Source organism: Aulostomus chinensis, chromosome 11, assembly GCF_037954235.1.
Source record: "Aulostomus chinensis isolate RoL2024-O1b breed Wild chromosome 11, RoL_Achi_v1.0, whole genome shotgun sequence".
Classification (NCBI taxonomy): domain Eukaryota; kingdom Metazoa; phylum Chordata; class Actinopteri; order Syngnathiformes; family Aulostomidae; genus Aulostomus; species Aulostomus chinensis.
In genome coordinates this window covers 18,081,350-18,099,373 of record NC_141330.1, presented here as the reverse complement: position 1 = coordinate 18,099,373, position 18,024 = coordinate 18,081,350, and the positions used below count along the sequence as shown (strand labels likewise).

Sequence of the window (18,024 nt, the reverse complement as noted above, 5' to 3'; positions counted from 1 at the left end):
TTATTGTAATGTCACAGCATTATTATTTCTTGAGAACCTCACTTTGGAAACATTCTGACCAGAAGTCAATCATGTCTGATGCTAACTTGAAAAAAACAACAACAACGGCCAGTCAGTCAGTAATGTTATGACCCTGAAAAGTTTGCAGCAGGCTGACAAGACAATTCTGTTTTAAACCCCAATGACTAATGTTGTAATTGTGGTGGAGGGACATAAAAAAACATTATTGCACGTTGTTCGCCCACAAGACATAGCTGCACACACAGCCATTTTAGTTGCTGTCTTAGAGCCCTGATCTCAAAGCAACACCACAAGCAAGTTGAGTTTCATGCTTAGCCTACATGAGGGAATGGGAGTGCAGAGCTTGATGAACGATAATGTTGTTTTAAATACTTTTTATATGGATTGTTGTCACAGTTTATGTTGCACAAATAACTCGCTGCTGTGAGCACTGAGCTGATTCAGCCCTTCTCAAGGTTACTGGAATGTTCAATTTCAAGAAACATGACGCCAATAGTGACCACATTTAATACAACAACTGTATGTTGCTGCATTTTCCCATCTTAGCTGCTCATTCGCGTTTCATCTGCATTCCAGCAAAATTCGAAGGCTGCAGTCGACACTGATGACATCATGTGTTTACATTTTCTGTAGTTTTTAAGGGTTGGCTCATTTCAAAGCTGCCACTGTCAGTTTTTCAACTTTCCCCCTCTCTATAGCCCTGTGCGCTTCGAAGTGTTATTACTTTTTCACCAGGTGTTGAATCTCTTTCCAGCTCCAACAGGAGTCATTAAAACCATTTTGGACATAAAAGTAACGTCCACTGAAAACGTAAGTGTAAATTTCAGAGGTATAAGGGGTTCTTCAGTTCCCTGAGCTCTCTCTCTCTCTCTCTCTCACACACTCCTCTTCTTTGCATCCTTCCTTGGACTGTGAATGTAGTTGGGTGATTTTTTTTTATTTCAAGGTGACAATAAATGAAGAATTTTAGCAGCTTGATGTGGTAGCATAAGCTAATGTGTGCTGGGTCAACGGGCCAAGCTGTGTTTATTCACTATTTGATACTGGTACTTGTGCTAATATCAATACAAACATGAAAAATAATTACCTGAGAAAAGCTTTATTGTGAATTACGATAATAAACACAGTAACGTCGTAAGTCTGAGCGCAGACAGGAGAGAGGAAGTTTGAGGAACATGGGTTTGTCAGTTCATATCACTGTCTGCTTTATTTCCTAAATGTCATATCTTGTTGTGCAGTTTCCTTTGAGATGAACTTCATCATCAACTGTCTCTTCTTTATTGTCCCCCAACAAATCACATCAACTTTCTAGTAAACAAACACGGTTGCAGCCAACTGGCCCGTCTCACTCCAGAAAACTTTAAAGCACCTGCAACACTAAATAAGAAAAATTTAAGATAAGTTAAGAATCACTGCATCAGTCTTGACTTTGGAAAATTAAGTGACTATTCATAAAGAAATAACCCATCCCTATTGACTTCTTCTTTGAATACAGCTACTGTATATTCTTACAGCCATGAATCGTTCCACGAACCTCTGCTTTGACTCGCACATGGTGACTTATGTACAATATCATGGTAAAAGCTCAGGATGTTGGGATTGTGTCATTTGTCCCCCCATAAAAATGACTCTAGACAATCATAAACATGTTCATATACATTTTTTTTTTTTGCAACATTTTTGCTGTAGTGGTCCTTTTTGAGGGCTGAAGTTTGAGTGTAACTTCTGTTGAACTGTGCTGTTGTTCACGAGAAGTGTCCCTAATGTTCTATCCACGCTTGCTATCTATATTTCAATTTTTAATTCATGCTTTCTATATTAGTGAATTTAGACTGGTTGTGTAATGAAATTCAAACAAACAAATGTAGCCCAGCGGAAAAACATGTTGGGCGGATTACACAATTTGGCCACTAGATGGCTCTGCGCCCTTTGCAGTTACTCCCTGGTTGCTAAGAGAATTTCGCGAAGAAAGCAGGAAGTGGAGAGTCTTCTCGTTCTGAGCGCCCAAATGCTTTTCTGCTCAGCGTGGTCTGAAAAGACGGTAAAACTTTCTTAATGTTACTAATGTACAAAATACTTAGGGTGCACACTAAACTGTATTGAAGTAACTTGCGTTTGATTTGCTGCCGAAGGTGATTTATCATGTCCGGTGTCAACAGGTTCTGCCTGCACCTGTTGAGACTGCATTGATTTGGAGCTGTCAAGCTAACCGCTTTTGAGAGTAAATTCGCTGAGTGTGAGGGATGAATGGCTGCTGCCATGCACACCTGCGTAAGCACAGAGTTGTGAGTGGTGAGTTGTCTCTGCAGTTGTTTTTGCACTGGCCTTGTACACGGTGAAGACAGATAGGGGTGGTCTTTATTCTCAGCGGTTTTGTTACTGGTTTATGCACTTTAGACGGGGCTTGTGAAGTCTTTTGAATGTTTAGATGAGGAACTACATGTGTGGAGTGACTCTTCTTGAAGTCTTGAACCCATTTATTTGAAGATAGTCTGTTAAACCTAAACCATATAAAACACTCTATATACATTTCACACTGCTCTTCTTCCTTAAGAGTAGTCGAGAATAAAGATCCCTGAATGCGGTGTTGTGTCTGGTGTGTTTATTGTTATCACCAGGCAACACAAACAAACAAAAAAACGGGAAAAGTCAAACAAGTTGCAATTAATAGCACAACTGTGTAACAGCAGCAGATTGGAACAATAAAAGAACAAAGAGGCAAGAAATATGCTCAGGTGGCGGTCGTTAATCCCTAAATCAAAGTACAACGACAGTAACTGTTAAAAGTTTGATGGAGGATGGTATGAATGAAGCAACCTGGCTAGGATTGATACAAATACAGCGATAAATCTATCTGAAGCAAAGCAGGGACTTGTAGTTAGATATGATGACTAATGTCATTCTGAGAAAATACAATTAAGAGATTACCCACAAACGTTTAGCACATTAATGACATTTCTGTTTGCCAGAAACAATTTATATATCTCCCCCTTGCCTAATAGAAGTCATCGATCAATGCCCAGCCATCCTGGACTGCTTCCGGCCCAGAAATAGGCTTCCTGATCATGTCAGATATATCTGCCTGCTGGTGTCCAGCGGAATCCCACCAACTCATTACCGGCAGCTCGACACAGACAAACACAATGCTGATTTATATGGACTGAAAACATTTATTCATGTTTGACTCTGTTCATATGCTAAAATGGTATAACGCATTTCTATAAAATACCGATGAATCACGTGAGACGTGCTGACGCTAAAAGGGGAAACATACATTCACATGAAGAATTGACAGAATTAAAAAAGAAAGAAGTGACTGACAAAACGACAGAAAAGACAGAATTATCAACACTCAAAAATTCAATCTGTTTTTTTGTTGCTGTGTTGCCTGTTGTCCCCATGCTGGAGTTGGCCTCTCCATTGGTAACGTTCCATAAGTTTCAGGTATCAAAGAGACTAACAGGAATGTAACAGTTCTGTTCAGTATGTCTGAAGCTGAGGGAACTCTACGTTGAAAAATAGTGCAAGTGCGAATAAGCCAAGCAATTTGAAGAAAATCTGGACAGATTCCCTGCGAGTGCAACAGAGATTATGGTCGTCTGGATCCTGCTTCAACCCTGTGACACCTTCAGTGGTGGAGTAAGTTGTTGAAGATACACAGACTCTTTCAGCAGCAGGATGGTCCCTAATGTTGCCATAGAGACCAGGTTCATATATACTTTTTTTTTTTTTAACCAAACCAAAAGTACATGCACGGTAGCCTTCACCGTTGTTGTGTGTGTTTGTGAATGGCTGAGTGAGATGACACTTTAAAGCGCTTTGAGTGCTGCTCAGGTAGAAAAGCGTGATATAAATTGAATCCATTTAGTGATGAATGCAGAGTTTTGACACTTGAGCTCAGCCCTCCCCCAGTGAAAGCAATAACTGCTTGTTTCTCCTTGTAACATGACAAATCCACCTCTAAAACACTGGCTGTATTTACCTTCTTTTTCGATAGGTGTGTGAAGCCATGTGTTTACAGCTAGTTGCGAGTGTGGGTGTGTGTTGTGTTTAGTACAGCTATAGATTTTTGTGACAGGCTGTAAAATATTGTGAGCAAGTTGACGAACATTTCTCATCAACCGAACCATTTGTCAAGACCTTCTGCCCTGCCAGTTGTAGTCAGGAGCAAACAGAAGAGTGGACTCCCAGGAGAGCGAGAGCACTCACCCGTGGCTCTGACTGCTACTTTGACTCCTACAATCAGAGCCACATCGCTTAGAAGTGAAGAGGCAGCTGTGTTCAACCCTGGCAATATAATGACACTCAATCAGGCTCATGGCAGATTTCCTGAGCTCAGTAATGATGGGAAAATATGCACATCTTAGGAACGTGGATCATAGAGGAGGGCAGGATCTGAGGAGTGTGATCTTTTTTTTTGGTTCTCATTCAAGATGTGTGTGCCAGCACCAGCTTTGAGGATGTCCAGGTAACATTTCTGCAGCTCAACTACCCTTTACCGCTCATCAGAATGAATCGTAAGTGATTGCGGTACTTACAGGGCCAGGAATGCGTAATTGCATTCTCGTATGCAATGTCTCAATTGAAGAAGTCTACCTTGGTGAGCGATTGACTTGAGTGTGACGCAGACCTATAAATACAAGAGATTTTGTATAAATACGACACACAGGTAGCGTAGCCTGGTCCGTTACGCTGCCTACCAGCATGTTTCCCCTGTTAGCCTTCTGCGTGGTTGGATGTCCCGGCAGACACACTTGGCTGCTGGTGGGGAGCTGACTTGATACATATCATAGTCCCCGCAATATAGCGCCTGCTTTGTGAAAATCGATAATCCAAAAGTGAGACGAGATAGAGCGCGGACACAAATGGTGAGTGGTAGCACTCACAGAGGCAAAAACAGTATAAAAACAAGTAATTGTGAGCACTCAGCGCAAACAGTCTCTTGGGTGCAAAGCCACAGCCATAAGCAGTAAGACAAGAGAAAGTCAGCACTTAGAGCGTCTCTTCTCGTCGTTTAAGTGGAAAGTAGGTCAGCAGGTCAGACAGAACAGTGTCAGCCTTTGAAAACTTAGCAGGTTTCAGCAGAACCAACGAGGGGGCGGATGTCCTTGTCCTTTTGGAAGTCTAAAACTCCTGCCTCTAGAGGAATCATATGATGATACAGTATACAGAGCATATATAATGTGCATCAGTAGAAATGAAAGTAGAAAAAGTAAAGTAGAAACTCTGCTGCTTTGTGATCTGAGCGAAAATAAAGTGGGAGATTGACTTTGTGAATAAAGAGCAGAAACCCAACTACAAGATGAGGAGGGAAACACCTTGTTATGCAGTTGTATTTATTTTCTGGACCTTTTTAAATATATACACACATCAGCGCATGTATGTACACATATACAGTACACTTTTATCAAATAACTGTGGTAGACTTTTTCTTACTAGAGGCTATTTTCACGATAAACTATTTCTTTATCAGTCAAGTTTTTAACTCCATCCATCCATTTTCTGTACCGCTTATCCATTAAGGGTTGTGGGGGGTGGAGCCTATCCCAGCTGACCTTGGGGGGTGAGGCGTCACCCTGAACGGGTCACCAGTCTGTTGCAGGGCCATCAGGAGCAACTAGGGCTTCAGTATCTTGCTCAAGGATACTTGGACACGGTCACCGGGGGAAGCGAGGATCGAACCAGCGACCCTTCGGTTGCTAGATGGCCACTCTACCTCTGAGCCATGCCGCCCCCATAAGCTTTTAACTAAGCTCAAGAAAGAAGATGGCCTTGTATTGAGGACTTATATGTATCATGGATTATAATTGCTTGTTTGTCACATAATTAGCCAACATTACAAATTATGTTTTGCTTTCAAAGTAGTCTTGAAGATTAATTTTGCTAAATGTATTTACAAATATTTTAAGTTTTAGCAAATAAGTAGAGATGTGACCCCACATTTTTTCACGAAGTAGGCCTATACATGTTATATGTACTTACACTTTTATTCAAAATTTGGAAATCAAAAGGTCCAAACTTATCATTTAACTTTGCCTCTATGGAGCAGTGAACGGCCACGTGCAGGTCCACGACCAGATCTTTCTGCCAGTTGGTCAGTAGCACTGAGGGGAGTATGAATCTAATGAACATCAACAAAGAAAGGACCTGGGACAGCTGAGATTTAAACCAGGGAACCTCTAGCAATGCTAATCACTGGGCCCCCCGCGCCCCAGTTGTGAAATCCCTAGGTATTATTCAGCCCATGTTACAATCAAGTGGAGCCGGCATGGTGGTCCTCCCACAGTCCAAAGCCATCAAGAGGGGACGAGGCTGATTGATACTCTAAATTGACCGTAGGTGTGACTGTGAGTGTGAATGGTTGTCTGTCTCTATGTGTTGGTCCTATGATGGACTGGTGACCTGTCCAGGGTGAACCCCACTTCCCCCTGCAACCCTGAACAGGATAAGTGGAGGAAAATGGATGGATGGATGGACAAATCAACTGATAAATCATCACATAGCCCATTAATTTAGGTTAAGACAATTCAAACTTCAATAGCTGCAACATTAAAATGATTTAGTTGCTGTCCAAGGTGCTGATTCAGCCACTGGGAGCAGCCAGAGAAGTACGCAGCACCTAGTAGTGCACCATCCTGACTCTAGCACTGCTTGGAGACTGCAGTGAGGACGAAGTGTTTCTCTTCCCTTGTGCTGGCACAAACTGTGCACCACGTGATCGGGCTACAGCCACGGCTTAAACACGCAGTAACATCAGCGCAGTGCTCATGTATGACCATAGCCTGCAGACAGAAAGCACATTCAGCTGGACGTTGATGACGACCACTCATCTGTGCTCGTATGTCTGATGTAGCACTGTTTACATGCACTTTGAAACCCCTGACCACTGAAATGTGTCAGTAATGAGGTTTTATGCAGGGTTTACCTATTTGACTCTATAGATAAGGTAAATTAGACAAGATTATAAAGACATGAGTACTGAAATATAAATTGATAAATCTGCAGAAAGAGCAGGTTGGAGTAACCAGATTTTTATAGCATTGGTTTCATCACTGGAGGGATGAGCACCCAGGTCTGGCTAAAGATAGTTGGCACTTTGTTATCAGCTGCCCTGTTGATACGAAGAGACCTGCTGCTGCTGCAGCTCAAAATGCTTTATACTCCTACTTTTATATACTTTACTTTTGTTTCGACATGCGTCCGACACACTATGCAAAACTTTTACTGTCAGATTTGTTTTTGTTTGTTTTTTTACATTTGAAACTGGGGCTGTGGAATAAAATTGTGAAAATTCAGGTTGGAGGTGTTAAGTGCCAATGGGGGGGGGGGGGGGGGGGGGGGCATGGGTCTTCACATATGATAGTCATCTAGTTTTGGTTATTCTGGACAAGCAGATGGCAAATGTAACTGTCAGAAACCAAACTTGTGTGACCCCTGAGGCTAGACTCGCTGGAACTTTTACATGAATTTTAACACACATCTCATAACCATTAATTATCAGTGAAAATGTGGGCAGAAATGATGAATATTTCATGATGGGTTAAAGGAAAACTGACTCACGGTAAAAGCTGCTCTGTTCCTGTCACTGTGCACCATTTACAATGCATACTAAAAATATCACATGAGAGAGGATAATAATTACTGCTTAGAAATCCACTGGAAGACAATAGTTCTGATCTTCAGTGGGACTTCAGTGTCAGTTTGAGATGTAAACGCTGGTTTGTGAACCGGTAACTACCCAGGTGGTTTCCTCCTCTTCTCCTCCTGTTGTATCTTTCAGGAATTTTCCCTGTTAAGCCTCATGTGATACATCTATAATCAGCACATCAGACGATGAAAAGACAACTTAGAGAGAGGAAAGTGCCTTCTGCTGTTTAATATGGACGCCCAATTTCAAACCGCACGGTTCGTGGCCTGTGGCTGAACTCACTGATCAGCTTTTTAGGCTCAGGATTATAGCCTCTTCTTCCCCGTGCATCCTCTCCTCTCTTTCTCACATCAGCAAATGAAAAAAAGTGAACAACACCATGTTACGCTCATTAAAAGCACTGTCACATTTTTATGGTCATTGTGTGGATTTTTGCTCTGCTGGGATTGCAGGGGTCTCGTCTTGGCTGCCCAGCGGCCCCCAGGCTGTTTGAGCCAAGATAAGTGTTGTAATATGCTGCGACTGCATCCATTATAGAGGGCGAGGGAGAGAAGATAAGGAGCATCCTGAAAGCTCTAAGTGGGAGGGAAATTCCATAAGCACCTTGTTGCGCAGAGTTCATCCCCTTTCACCCTGAAGGCGCATCTGCTTGAGCATGTCCACTAAACTAAATGGAGACACCTCAGAGTGTGTTTGAGCTGCACAAATGATTAGCGGCGGTAATAAAAACCCTCCTGGATTTCTCGCTCTCCTCCTCATGCTGGCCAACTGTCAGCACGGCTGCGGATAATTAACGGAGGATCCACTCAGACAGTCTCGTATATACCTGCACTTTCAGCCATTACTCTTCCCAGGACAGGTAAGGCATCAATCAGTCTGTCATGCAGTAATGCGGGGGGGGGAGGCCTTTCCCCCTTGAACATGAGACGAGCCTTACTAAATTCCAGGCTCAGACAGACAGGGACTCACTCCGAGCCTTCAAAAGGTCAGTTCTCCTGTTTGGACATGAAATCCAGGTCGTCACTTTGTTTTAAAAAGCTCAAGTTTTTTTGAAGTAGTTATCCCAGAACTTTTGAGGCTGGATATCCTGTCAGTTGAGGCTAACTGTGACCCCAAGATAGAATTTTAGGGGAAGTAAATGAAACAGAAGCAATTAAAGTTAAACAAGCTGCCAAAAGTCAGTAAAGTGGTTAATTAAACTGAGCAACTGAGCAGAACAGAAGTGGTAGCACTGTCATGGGGGCTTCAGTAATAAGAGACTTTTGGAGGACGGGTTCGCACACAATAAACTGCTGACTTATTACTTCTCATTTTATTTTCTTCCACTCTTGCTTTCTTAATCCCTCACCTTATATGAAACTTTGCAAAATAACAGCAATAGCATCATTAGCGAATTTAAATTGCACATTCTGTCATCAGTCGTAAAAACCAACAGTTTGCCACGGTCTTGAGTCAATATTCTGTTTCATCACATATAAAAGTTGTATTTCTTCAGTAAGTTAGAAACCTAACTGTCAACTTTTATTGTGAAACTGGTTTTATCTGAGTTATATCATTATACGGCTAAATTCATTTGTGGTTATTTTCCTTTCAGCTATAGACAGCAATGTAAAGTATTATCTATAAAAAAAAAAAAGAACAGGAGGTTCTGAACTAACAAAGGCTTTTCAGGTTGAAAAAGGAAACAATTTCTTATAACAACTCCCCAGAGAGAGTGATCAATTCCATTTGTGCTCAGAAGAGAGGACAGGAAAGTCAGTTGATTAGACTGGGGTGAGAGGTGTTGTTTTTTAAAAATGTATTTTGATGCCTAAATATGTGGAACATCCTCATTTAGATAGCAAAAGCCTGTTGTTTAGCTCCCTCGTAGCCTGTTAGCTATTTCTGCAGAAAAAGTTCCATTTTTTTAACATAGAGTCAGAGTTGGGGTTGGACTGTCCACTATAAATGTATAAGTCATTGTGTGTGTGTGTGTGTGTGTGTGTGTGTGTGTGTGTGTGTGTGTGTGTGTGTGTGTGTGTGTGTGTGAGAGAGAGAAAGTAGATACGAGCTCATCTTGCATCATCCAGGTCCACTCATTTTGCTGTAGTTCTGTCCTCATCGGTCTGATGTGCTTTTTCAGCTCTTTCTCATTCTGTAGCTCCTAACTTTTATCACATCACAGCTGTCACACTGAAATCATCAGTCAGGATCTTCTGTAAATACTGATTAAAAAGATAAAAACTACCAGATAAGCTGATACAGCTGTTAGCAGTGTCTGAGCGCTAACCACAATTGATTATCTAGTGAAGCATCAACAAACACACACCTTGAAGATTTATTGCCGACCCACATGGTGGTCGAATGATCGTAAATTAATGGGAGCTTGGTGACCATGTTTGCATTAGAGACACCCAACCACACTTATATTGATGTTCCTATTGTTAGCTTGGAGCTTTGGCTTTGCTTTATGTCAAGATTGATTTAGAGAGCAGGACTTTCATAAATTGCAGTTGTGTTTCAGCTGATTCTTGTTACTAATGTAACTTCACTTCCTTGTGCAGTGAAGCATCCTTACAGCAGTGTTCTCACAAAAGATAATTAGACGTCATGCAATGTTTTTTTCAACATTTTTGCCATATTCCATGGCTGATGTCTGTCGATCTGGAGAAGCAGCTCTAATTTACCATCATGCCACATCACCGATCTCAAATTGAGTCCACATATCCTGCTGCTCTTCCAATTTCCCTTTTGTTTGTTGCAGACACCCTTTGAATTGCACTCCCTGAATCTGTTCATTACTCACTAATAAGAGCTTTGTTATTTTATATTCTTATTTTCTTTCTTTTTAATCAAAAGACTTTTTTTTTGTAATTTGGTTTGCTTGACACAGCTGAAACTAACAATCTAACAATAAAGTAACAGTCCTCCTCCTCTCTGTGGTCTGGTTCAGACAGGGTTTTGGTTCAGAGGTAACATCATCTTCTCCTACGTGGAAGCCGCTTCAAATTCATTCTGAATAATTTCACATTTCATATCATACAACCCCAGTTCTATTAATTGAGGCAAAGAACGTGTTGAAGAAAAAGTGTTTTTGCTGATTTTGAAAGCAGTACGTTAACTTGCCTATTCACTACCATTGATTGTGCTAAGCTAACTACCGGCTAGCAGGTCTTTGAGCATCTTAGCTCCCTGCATCTAACTGGAGAGGATGACAAACAATCATTTCAGCCATTAGTCGCCGTGTTCCTCTAACATCTGATTTAAGTTTCAATTTCCCCCGAATTCTGTACAGGGTTTCAGGTGGAGGGCAAAGACAGCAAATTCAAAACTTAAGGCTGTTCACATTTTTCATGCATGCCTCCAAATCCTTTATGTGATCAAATTAGTCCTAACTACATACATATCATCATCATAAGCATAGCATGAGGTTGCACCACAGGGAGAATAACAATCCATAATTGTGAATTTTCAATAGCCTTCAGTAATTTTAGTTCATCAAATAAATCCACGAGAATCTCCTCACATGATTCTTACAACTGAAACCTCAGGCTGCGTGTTCTCAAGGATGAGGGGATGAGCCTCGGAGGGTGTTTTTGGCATCCACCTTGAACAAATTCTACAGCAGCTTCCACATAAAGGACATAGCACAACTTCTCTTCTGTCAAAATCCATTTAGTATCAGTTCTACCTCTAAATAAATGGGTTCTTCCTCAATCAGTGGTGAAGATTTCCTCTGCTTTTGTGTAATCCTGCTGACTGTGACACAGGGAAACAAAAAAGGGAAACAAAAAAAAGATGCAGAAAACATTTCAAAAGTTTCTTTCAAATTCATGTAAAACAAACAGAGCTCAAACTTTCCTCAGCTTCCACATAAGGCTTTACACAATAACAGATATAATCACTGATGATATGGTAACATTCAGGGACAATATTCAAGGAGTGTGCAGCACAGATGTAAAACTCCATATACAAACAATTCCGTACTTTCCACATTCTTCCATGTACGTCTTGCTCCAGTTACCCTGGTTCCCTAGCAAATGAAACTGACATTGTTGACCCAGAAGATGTCCAACTTGTATGACTGTCTCATTTTATTTTTTTGTCACTTCTGCCCCACGGTACGCCAGTGAAGCATTAGGTGTCTTGCCTTTAGACCATATCGAGAGGTCCCCTTTCCAGAGCTGGGATTTGAACCCCAAACCTCTAGTGTTCAAGTCAATTGACTTAACCACTGTACTATCCAGCTGTATCCAACTGTACATGAAAGGTTGAAACATATCAGGGGTTAAAAGAACAGTTAGACCAGACGGTCAAGGCTGACGTGTTCCCCATGGCAGAAGGAGCACTTGGAGCAGTGACCCCCGAACTGGGAGAGTGATTCCAGCAGGTCCCAGGAGCAACACCTGAAACCTCAGTCCACGTAAGCGCAGTCCTAGGAACAGCTAAGATGTGCGATGCAGAAAAGGTGAACGGATGGTCTCTGCATGCATGGTTCCCACCTTGAAGCATGGAGGAGGAGGTGTGATGGTGTGGGCAGGCTTTGCTGGTGACACTGTTGGGGGTTTATTCAAAATTGAAGGCACAAAGAACCAGCCTGGCTACCACAGCATCCTGCAGTGACACGCGTTGAGTTGGACCGTCATTTATTTTTCAACAGGACAGTGACCCCCAACACACCTCCAGGCTGTGTGAGGGCTATTTGACCAAGAGGAATAGTGATAGAGTGCTGCGCCAGATGACCTGGCCTCCACAATCAGCTGACCTAAACCCAATTAAGATGGTTTGGGATGAGATGGACCACAGAGTGAAGGCAAAAGGGCCAACAAGGGCTCAGCATCTCTGAGAACTCCTTCAAGACTGTTGGAAAACCATTGACGACCTCATGAAACTCATTGAGAGAATGCCAAGAGTGTGCAAAGCAGTAATCAAAGCAAAGAGTGGCTGTTCTGAAGAATCGAAAATGTAAAACATGCTTTGAGTTAGGGTGGCACAGTGGTACAGTTGTTAGCACTGTCTTCTCACAGCAAGAAGGTTCCTGGTTCGAGCACGGGTCTTTCTGTGTGGAGTTGTACACAGCCTTGTACACAAGCATTCTCGTATGAAGAGAGGGCCAACCAACCATTTCATAGAGTGTGGAGTGATTTGCGTGGGTTATAAATCTTAGGGCAGAGTGATATACAGAGTTTAGGGACTGGAGAAGAGCCTTGGTGGTACGTGTGTAAAAGACATCTCCATAGTCCAGTCATAAAAAAAGTGTCCTCCACCAGCTTTTTCTTAGCTGACTTTGAAAAACAAGCACTATTCTTGATATAAAACTCCAATTTTAACCTTAGCTTAGTCAGTAGTTGAGAAACATGCAGTTTAAATAATGAATCCTTCTCCAGCACAAAGCCTTAGTATTTATATGAGGAGAGGTCTCCCCTGCAGAGTATAAAGGGAGGAGGAGAGGAACCACACTTACGTTTATTAGAAAAAAAAATCATGTATTTTGTTTTCTTATCATTTAAATCCAGTTTTAGAGACAGGAGGTTATGCTTGACTATTATGAACGCTTCCTGTGGCTTTGAAATACACCTATCAATTTACGATGCTGTACAATAAATTATGGTGTCATCTGCATATAAATTAATGTTTGCATCTAACTGGTCATCACCAAGATTGTTTATATATTTTGTGAATTATAAGGGCCCCAAAATGGACTCCTGTGGAACACCAGTTTCAACCAAGAGCTCATCTGAAAAGTAACCCTTAATCTGTACCCTTTGGTGTCTGTTACTTTTAAGTAATTCCTGATCCAGTCTGTTGCTGTTTCAGAAAGACCAATATGAACCAAACGAGATAAAAGAATAGCATGATTGACAGTATCAAAAGCTTATTTAAATCAATAAATAATGCAGCACATGACTTTCTACTAAATAGGGCGCAGATTATGTCATTTAGAACTTTCATAGTAGCAGTTCCTGTACTATGATTCCTTTAAAACCTCATTTGTTGAGACTGGAGAAAAACTAAAAGCAGGGCTATCTCCCTCTCATTGGAAGGGTCGAGCTTGGTAAATTATAGTCAGAAATTTCATTCGCAAGTCCATCACATATAGACAGGCAACCACACACTCACACTCACAGCCATGCCTACAGGAAGTTTAGAGTATTCAATTAGCCTAGTCCCCTCTTGATGTCTTTGGAATGTGGGAACCCTCTGAAGCACAGGGAGAACATCCAACATAGAAACTCCACACAGAAAGACCCTGTGCCTGAGCTGACGCTGGAACCCAGAAACTTCTTGTTGTGAGGCAACAGTGCTAACCACTGCACCACTGTGCTGCCCTGTATATAGATATAGATATAGATAGATAGATTTATATATAAATATATATAGATATATGCACACACACACACACACACACACACACACACATACATACACAAAAAGAGTCATTCAAATCAGCTCATGTTGACAGCTTGTTCAAAAGGCTTTGATTCTTTAAAAGAAGATGGACCAGTATAATGATCCAGAAAAAAGGAAAAAGTAGACGAAGTATGCATATCAATAAATGGAAAACTAGCTTCAAAATATGAATTGTTGCAATATTCCCTTATAAAAACCCATCACAGTTGGTGACATTTACAGGCAGGTGAAAAAGTAAGATCTGATTAACAAGCTGACACTGCCGCCTTGTGGCACGAAGGACTGTATTTAGGGTGTCTAGGAACTATTGCTCAACCATTGTTGCTGGTCGGAAAATAATATCTGACGGCAACAACACCCTCGTAGCGCCGTACTAGCTTTTTAGCGACCGCCGAGGTCGATTTCGAAGCTCGCCAGCGCTTTTAAGAGGTTCAGTGTAAATATGTTTGCTGTGCTGTAGGTTAAATTTTTCGTATTTTGACTTTTTCATGTGCGCCACAGACTCAGGCAGTGCTAAAGACACCCATTTCCCCCTTCTCTCGAGAGTAAGTTGCATCTTAACTCGGCTAATGAAGCGCAGTAACTGTTGCTGCCACAACATCCGCTCCTTTTCATGGTTTGTTGTTCATCACTGTGTAACAGTGAGACTCCTGGGGGGGAATGCGCTTGTCACCTATTACAGGCCCCAAAGTGACTGCTTAACTCGTTGTGGTGTATTTTCTGCTGGCAGGTAGAAGATTATGAGTAGAGAGTCCAGAATGAGAGCAACAATAAACCAGAAGCTGACCGAGATGGGTGAGCGCGAGAGGTGAGCTTTCACATCACACACGGCGAGCAGGGGATATTTGCTCCGATCGTCGACTAGCTGCTAGCAGCGCTAACTTACTCGTTTCATGTCACGTTCCAACTCGCGCTGTGTCACCTTTATTAGTTTGCTTCATCTTTTTACGCAATCTGTTAGTGCGTGTGCTTTATAATCAACATGATCAGTGTGTCCATTCAGAAGTTGTTTGAAACTTAGCATCTTAGCAGTGTCCGGGCGTTTTGTTGCTGTTACGTGAAGAAAACACATTGGGGAACCAATTTTGTAAATGGGGGGCGGCATGGCTCAGAGGTAGAGTGACCATCTAGCAACCGAAGGGTCGCTGGTTCGATCCTCACTTCCCCTGGTGACCATGTCCAAGTGTCCTTGAGCAAGATACTGAGCCCCTAATTGCTCCTGATGCCCCTGCCACGGACTGGTGACCCATCCAGGATGAACCCCGCCTCTTACCCAGTGTCAGCTGGGATAGGCTCCAGCCTTAACGGATAAGCGGTGTAGAAAATCGATGGATGGATGTTGTAAATACTCACATATACTGTATATTACTAGAGGGACTATGTCTGTAATTCTGCTTTTAGTTTAATAGTGTTTTAAATTTTGCATGGCTTGATATTTTCAACATATGATTCAATAAGTTACAATGTGTTATTAGGCAGGAACAAGCTTGTTACACAGCATAAAGATATTTGCTTTAAACCAGGAACAGGACTGGTGCCTTGTGCATTTGTCAACAGGCATCAACAAAATATTTGTTGAAAATAGTTTTGTTTTCATCTTGACAGAGTAAACCAACTTTCTGAGATAATACACTTACTGCCCCTCAATTTTAGCGCCAGACAAATAATTAGATACTCCTCTCTGTGTGCCCGATGTAACTCCACAGCTCCGTCAGACTCCTGACTACTGCTTCTCTGCCAGCATTCACTTCAGCTCAGCTGGCTAGCAGAGCTAATGCAGCTATAGGGTACTGAGGGGAAATCTATCTGATAGTGTAAACAGAAAAAATGGTCATTAAATGTATGTCCCAAAAGGGTGGTGTGTGCCCATAACGAAACAAACAAACAAACATAAATTCACATTGCAGTGTCTCCTTTTCATGTATCCATGTGTCTCTTTGACAGACTGAAGGAGTTGCTGAGAGCTAAGCTGACTGAGTGTGGCTGGAAGGACCAGATGAAGGCCCACTGCAAAGGTAAACAGTTGGGCTCAGTAAAGCTGATAATTATTGGTTCCCCTTAATTGACTGCAAAGTTTTTTAGATCTACGACATATTGCTGCCACCTGAGGGGCAGCCAGTAGCGGTTTGTGTCTCATGTACTGAGGCTGCGGAGACTATGAAGCGCATAAATGAAAGGCAGATGATCTGAGATGCTACTGTGATCGATCCATGCTACGTGAAGCTGAACCTAAACTTTTTCTTTTGTAAATGGAATGAAGTTTGTGCCATGCAAGAATGAGGACTACATCAAAGAAAATGATCATCACTTCCTAATATCTTAAGCTTGTTTCTTTTTTTTCAATCACAAATTCAGCAATCACGCGCACACATATGGCGAGTGGTTGGAGCGCTGCTATCAACAATATACTTGGATGAATGAAAGCTTTTCGTCTCCACCTCCACGACTTTAAATTGCCTCAGCCAGTCGTGTCTCCCTTCAAGCAGCAACTCCCCAAAATTGTCCAGTCTGTGCTGAATTTGAGAAACCGACTGCATTTATCCCTAATACTGCTTTTACTTCAGCGACCAGCACACACACACACACACACACACAGCCATGCAGCATCACGCCTCGGCCGCCACAGCACCCGACGTGGTGGGAAACTGTGCCTCACCAGCCTCCCTGCTGTGACACGCTGTCTGTTTTGAGGGTGGCGTGCCAGAGCTGATCATGCTAGCTGTCGCTGCTTCCCTTCTTGTCTGTTGCAGTTGGTTTGATAGCGTCTGTGTTTACTTGCAGAGGTCATCAAAGAAAAAGGCTTGGAGCACGTGACGGTGGAGGACCTGGTGGCAGAGATCACGCCTAAAGGGCGAGGTATGCAGCTCGCCGATGGTGTCATGGACTGGATGGGAACTCTGTTCTTGTGTGTAATCATGGATGTGTTCTCTCTCACAGCTTTGGTGCCAGACAGCGTCAAGAAAGAACTTCTAAAGAGAATAAGAACCTTCTTAGTTCAGCATGCCACATAATTTACATTTGTTCAGACATCGAGTTCGACCACCTGCCTATACTATCATGATATGGAGTATTTTTAAATGAATTGATTAGCTTGAATTTTACACTTGTTTTATTTTTATTTTTTTTGCATTATCTGTGTTTTTACCAATCCTGTGACTTTAGTGACGATGGTTTTGTAAAAGCACCTGCACATTAAGTTTGTCTTTGTATATGACATACTTTTTAAATAAAGTTGCTGATTTATTGGATTGCGTGGATAACAATCATATCAAAGCATGAGCAAGTTTCCTCTGTGGCGCTTTTTAACCTTTTAAATATGCAAATGGTGTAATAGGGAAGGGAAGTGGTAAACTTTTTTAATTTGATATGTGCATATTTCAGCACTATCTTCATGCTATCAATACTTAGCTTTTCATAAATGAGTGTGTGATGTCTTTAAAACAAAAATTATTTGTAGATAAATCACATGACACATCCTGGGCATGAATGCACTTAATTACAACTCAAGTAAATGTGTAAAATATAGAGCAACATTTTAGAGAGACTGAGTCAATAGTTAAAAAAAAATGCACACAACAAATGACTTGGATAAATAGAAAAAAACAAAACAAGTGCACACTTGCATTTTCTTTAAGATTTTTGTTCATTTTAAAGATGATCTTAAACTAGGATTTTTACACATCGGGTTAATTCAAGCTTAAAAAAAAAGATTGTACCTTGGTGTTTTTTTCACTCTTGTGACAGAACAGCTCAATATACCTGTTCTGTCGATAAAAAATTACAAAAGTAAAGAAATCGTGACGTAGCCCCTCAGGTTTTATTGTACACATCAATATTCTTTAAACGTTTCAAAACTAAATGAGTCTCTCGAAGCATCAATCGTCCCCGTGGTGTCGTCCTGCAACTGCAGCAATGGACTTTGACTTCAGTCCAAACTATTGGACTTCCTCCCTCCATGTTGAGTT

General features: G+C 41.7%; 1 protein-coding gene across 3 annotated transcripts; it reads left to right on the top strand.

Moving 5' to 3' along the window:
• The first annotated feature begins 1,955 nt into the window (after positions 1-1,955).
• On the top strand, positions 1,956-17,307 carry eny2 (ENY2 transcription and export complex 2 subunit). 3 transcript variants are annotated; one of them, XM_086217357.1, is made up of 6 exons: positions 1,956-2,062; positions 2,181-2,313; positions 14,790-14,867; positions 16,004-16,074; positions 16,841-16,915; positions 16,997-17,307. In XM_086217357.1, exons 3-6 carry the CDS (start codon positions 14,800-14,802, stop codon positions 17,068-17,070), a joined length of 288 nt encoding a protein of 95 aa, XP_086073483.1. In that variant the 5' UTR covers positions 1,956-2,062; positions 2,181-2,313; positions 14,790-14,799; the 3' UTR covers positions 17,071-17,307. The 3 variants fall into 3 exon arrangements, with proteins under 3 accessions (XP_086073483.1, XP_086073484.1, XP_086073482.1); XM_086217358.1 differs by lacking the exon at positions 2,181-2,313 and having other exon boundaries at positions 2,044-2,062; XM_086217356.1 differs by lacking the exons at positions 1,956-2,062; positions 2,181-2,313 and adding an exon at positions 14,371-14,604.
• The last annotated feature ends 717 nt before the right edge of the window (positions 17,308-18,024 follow it).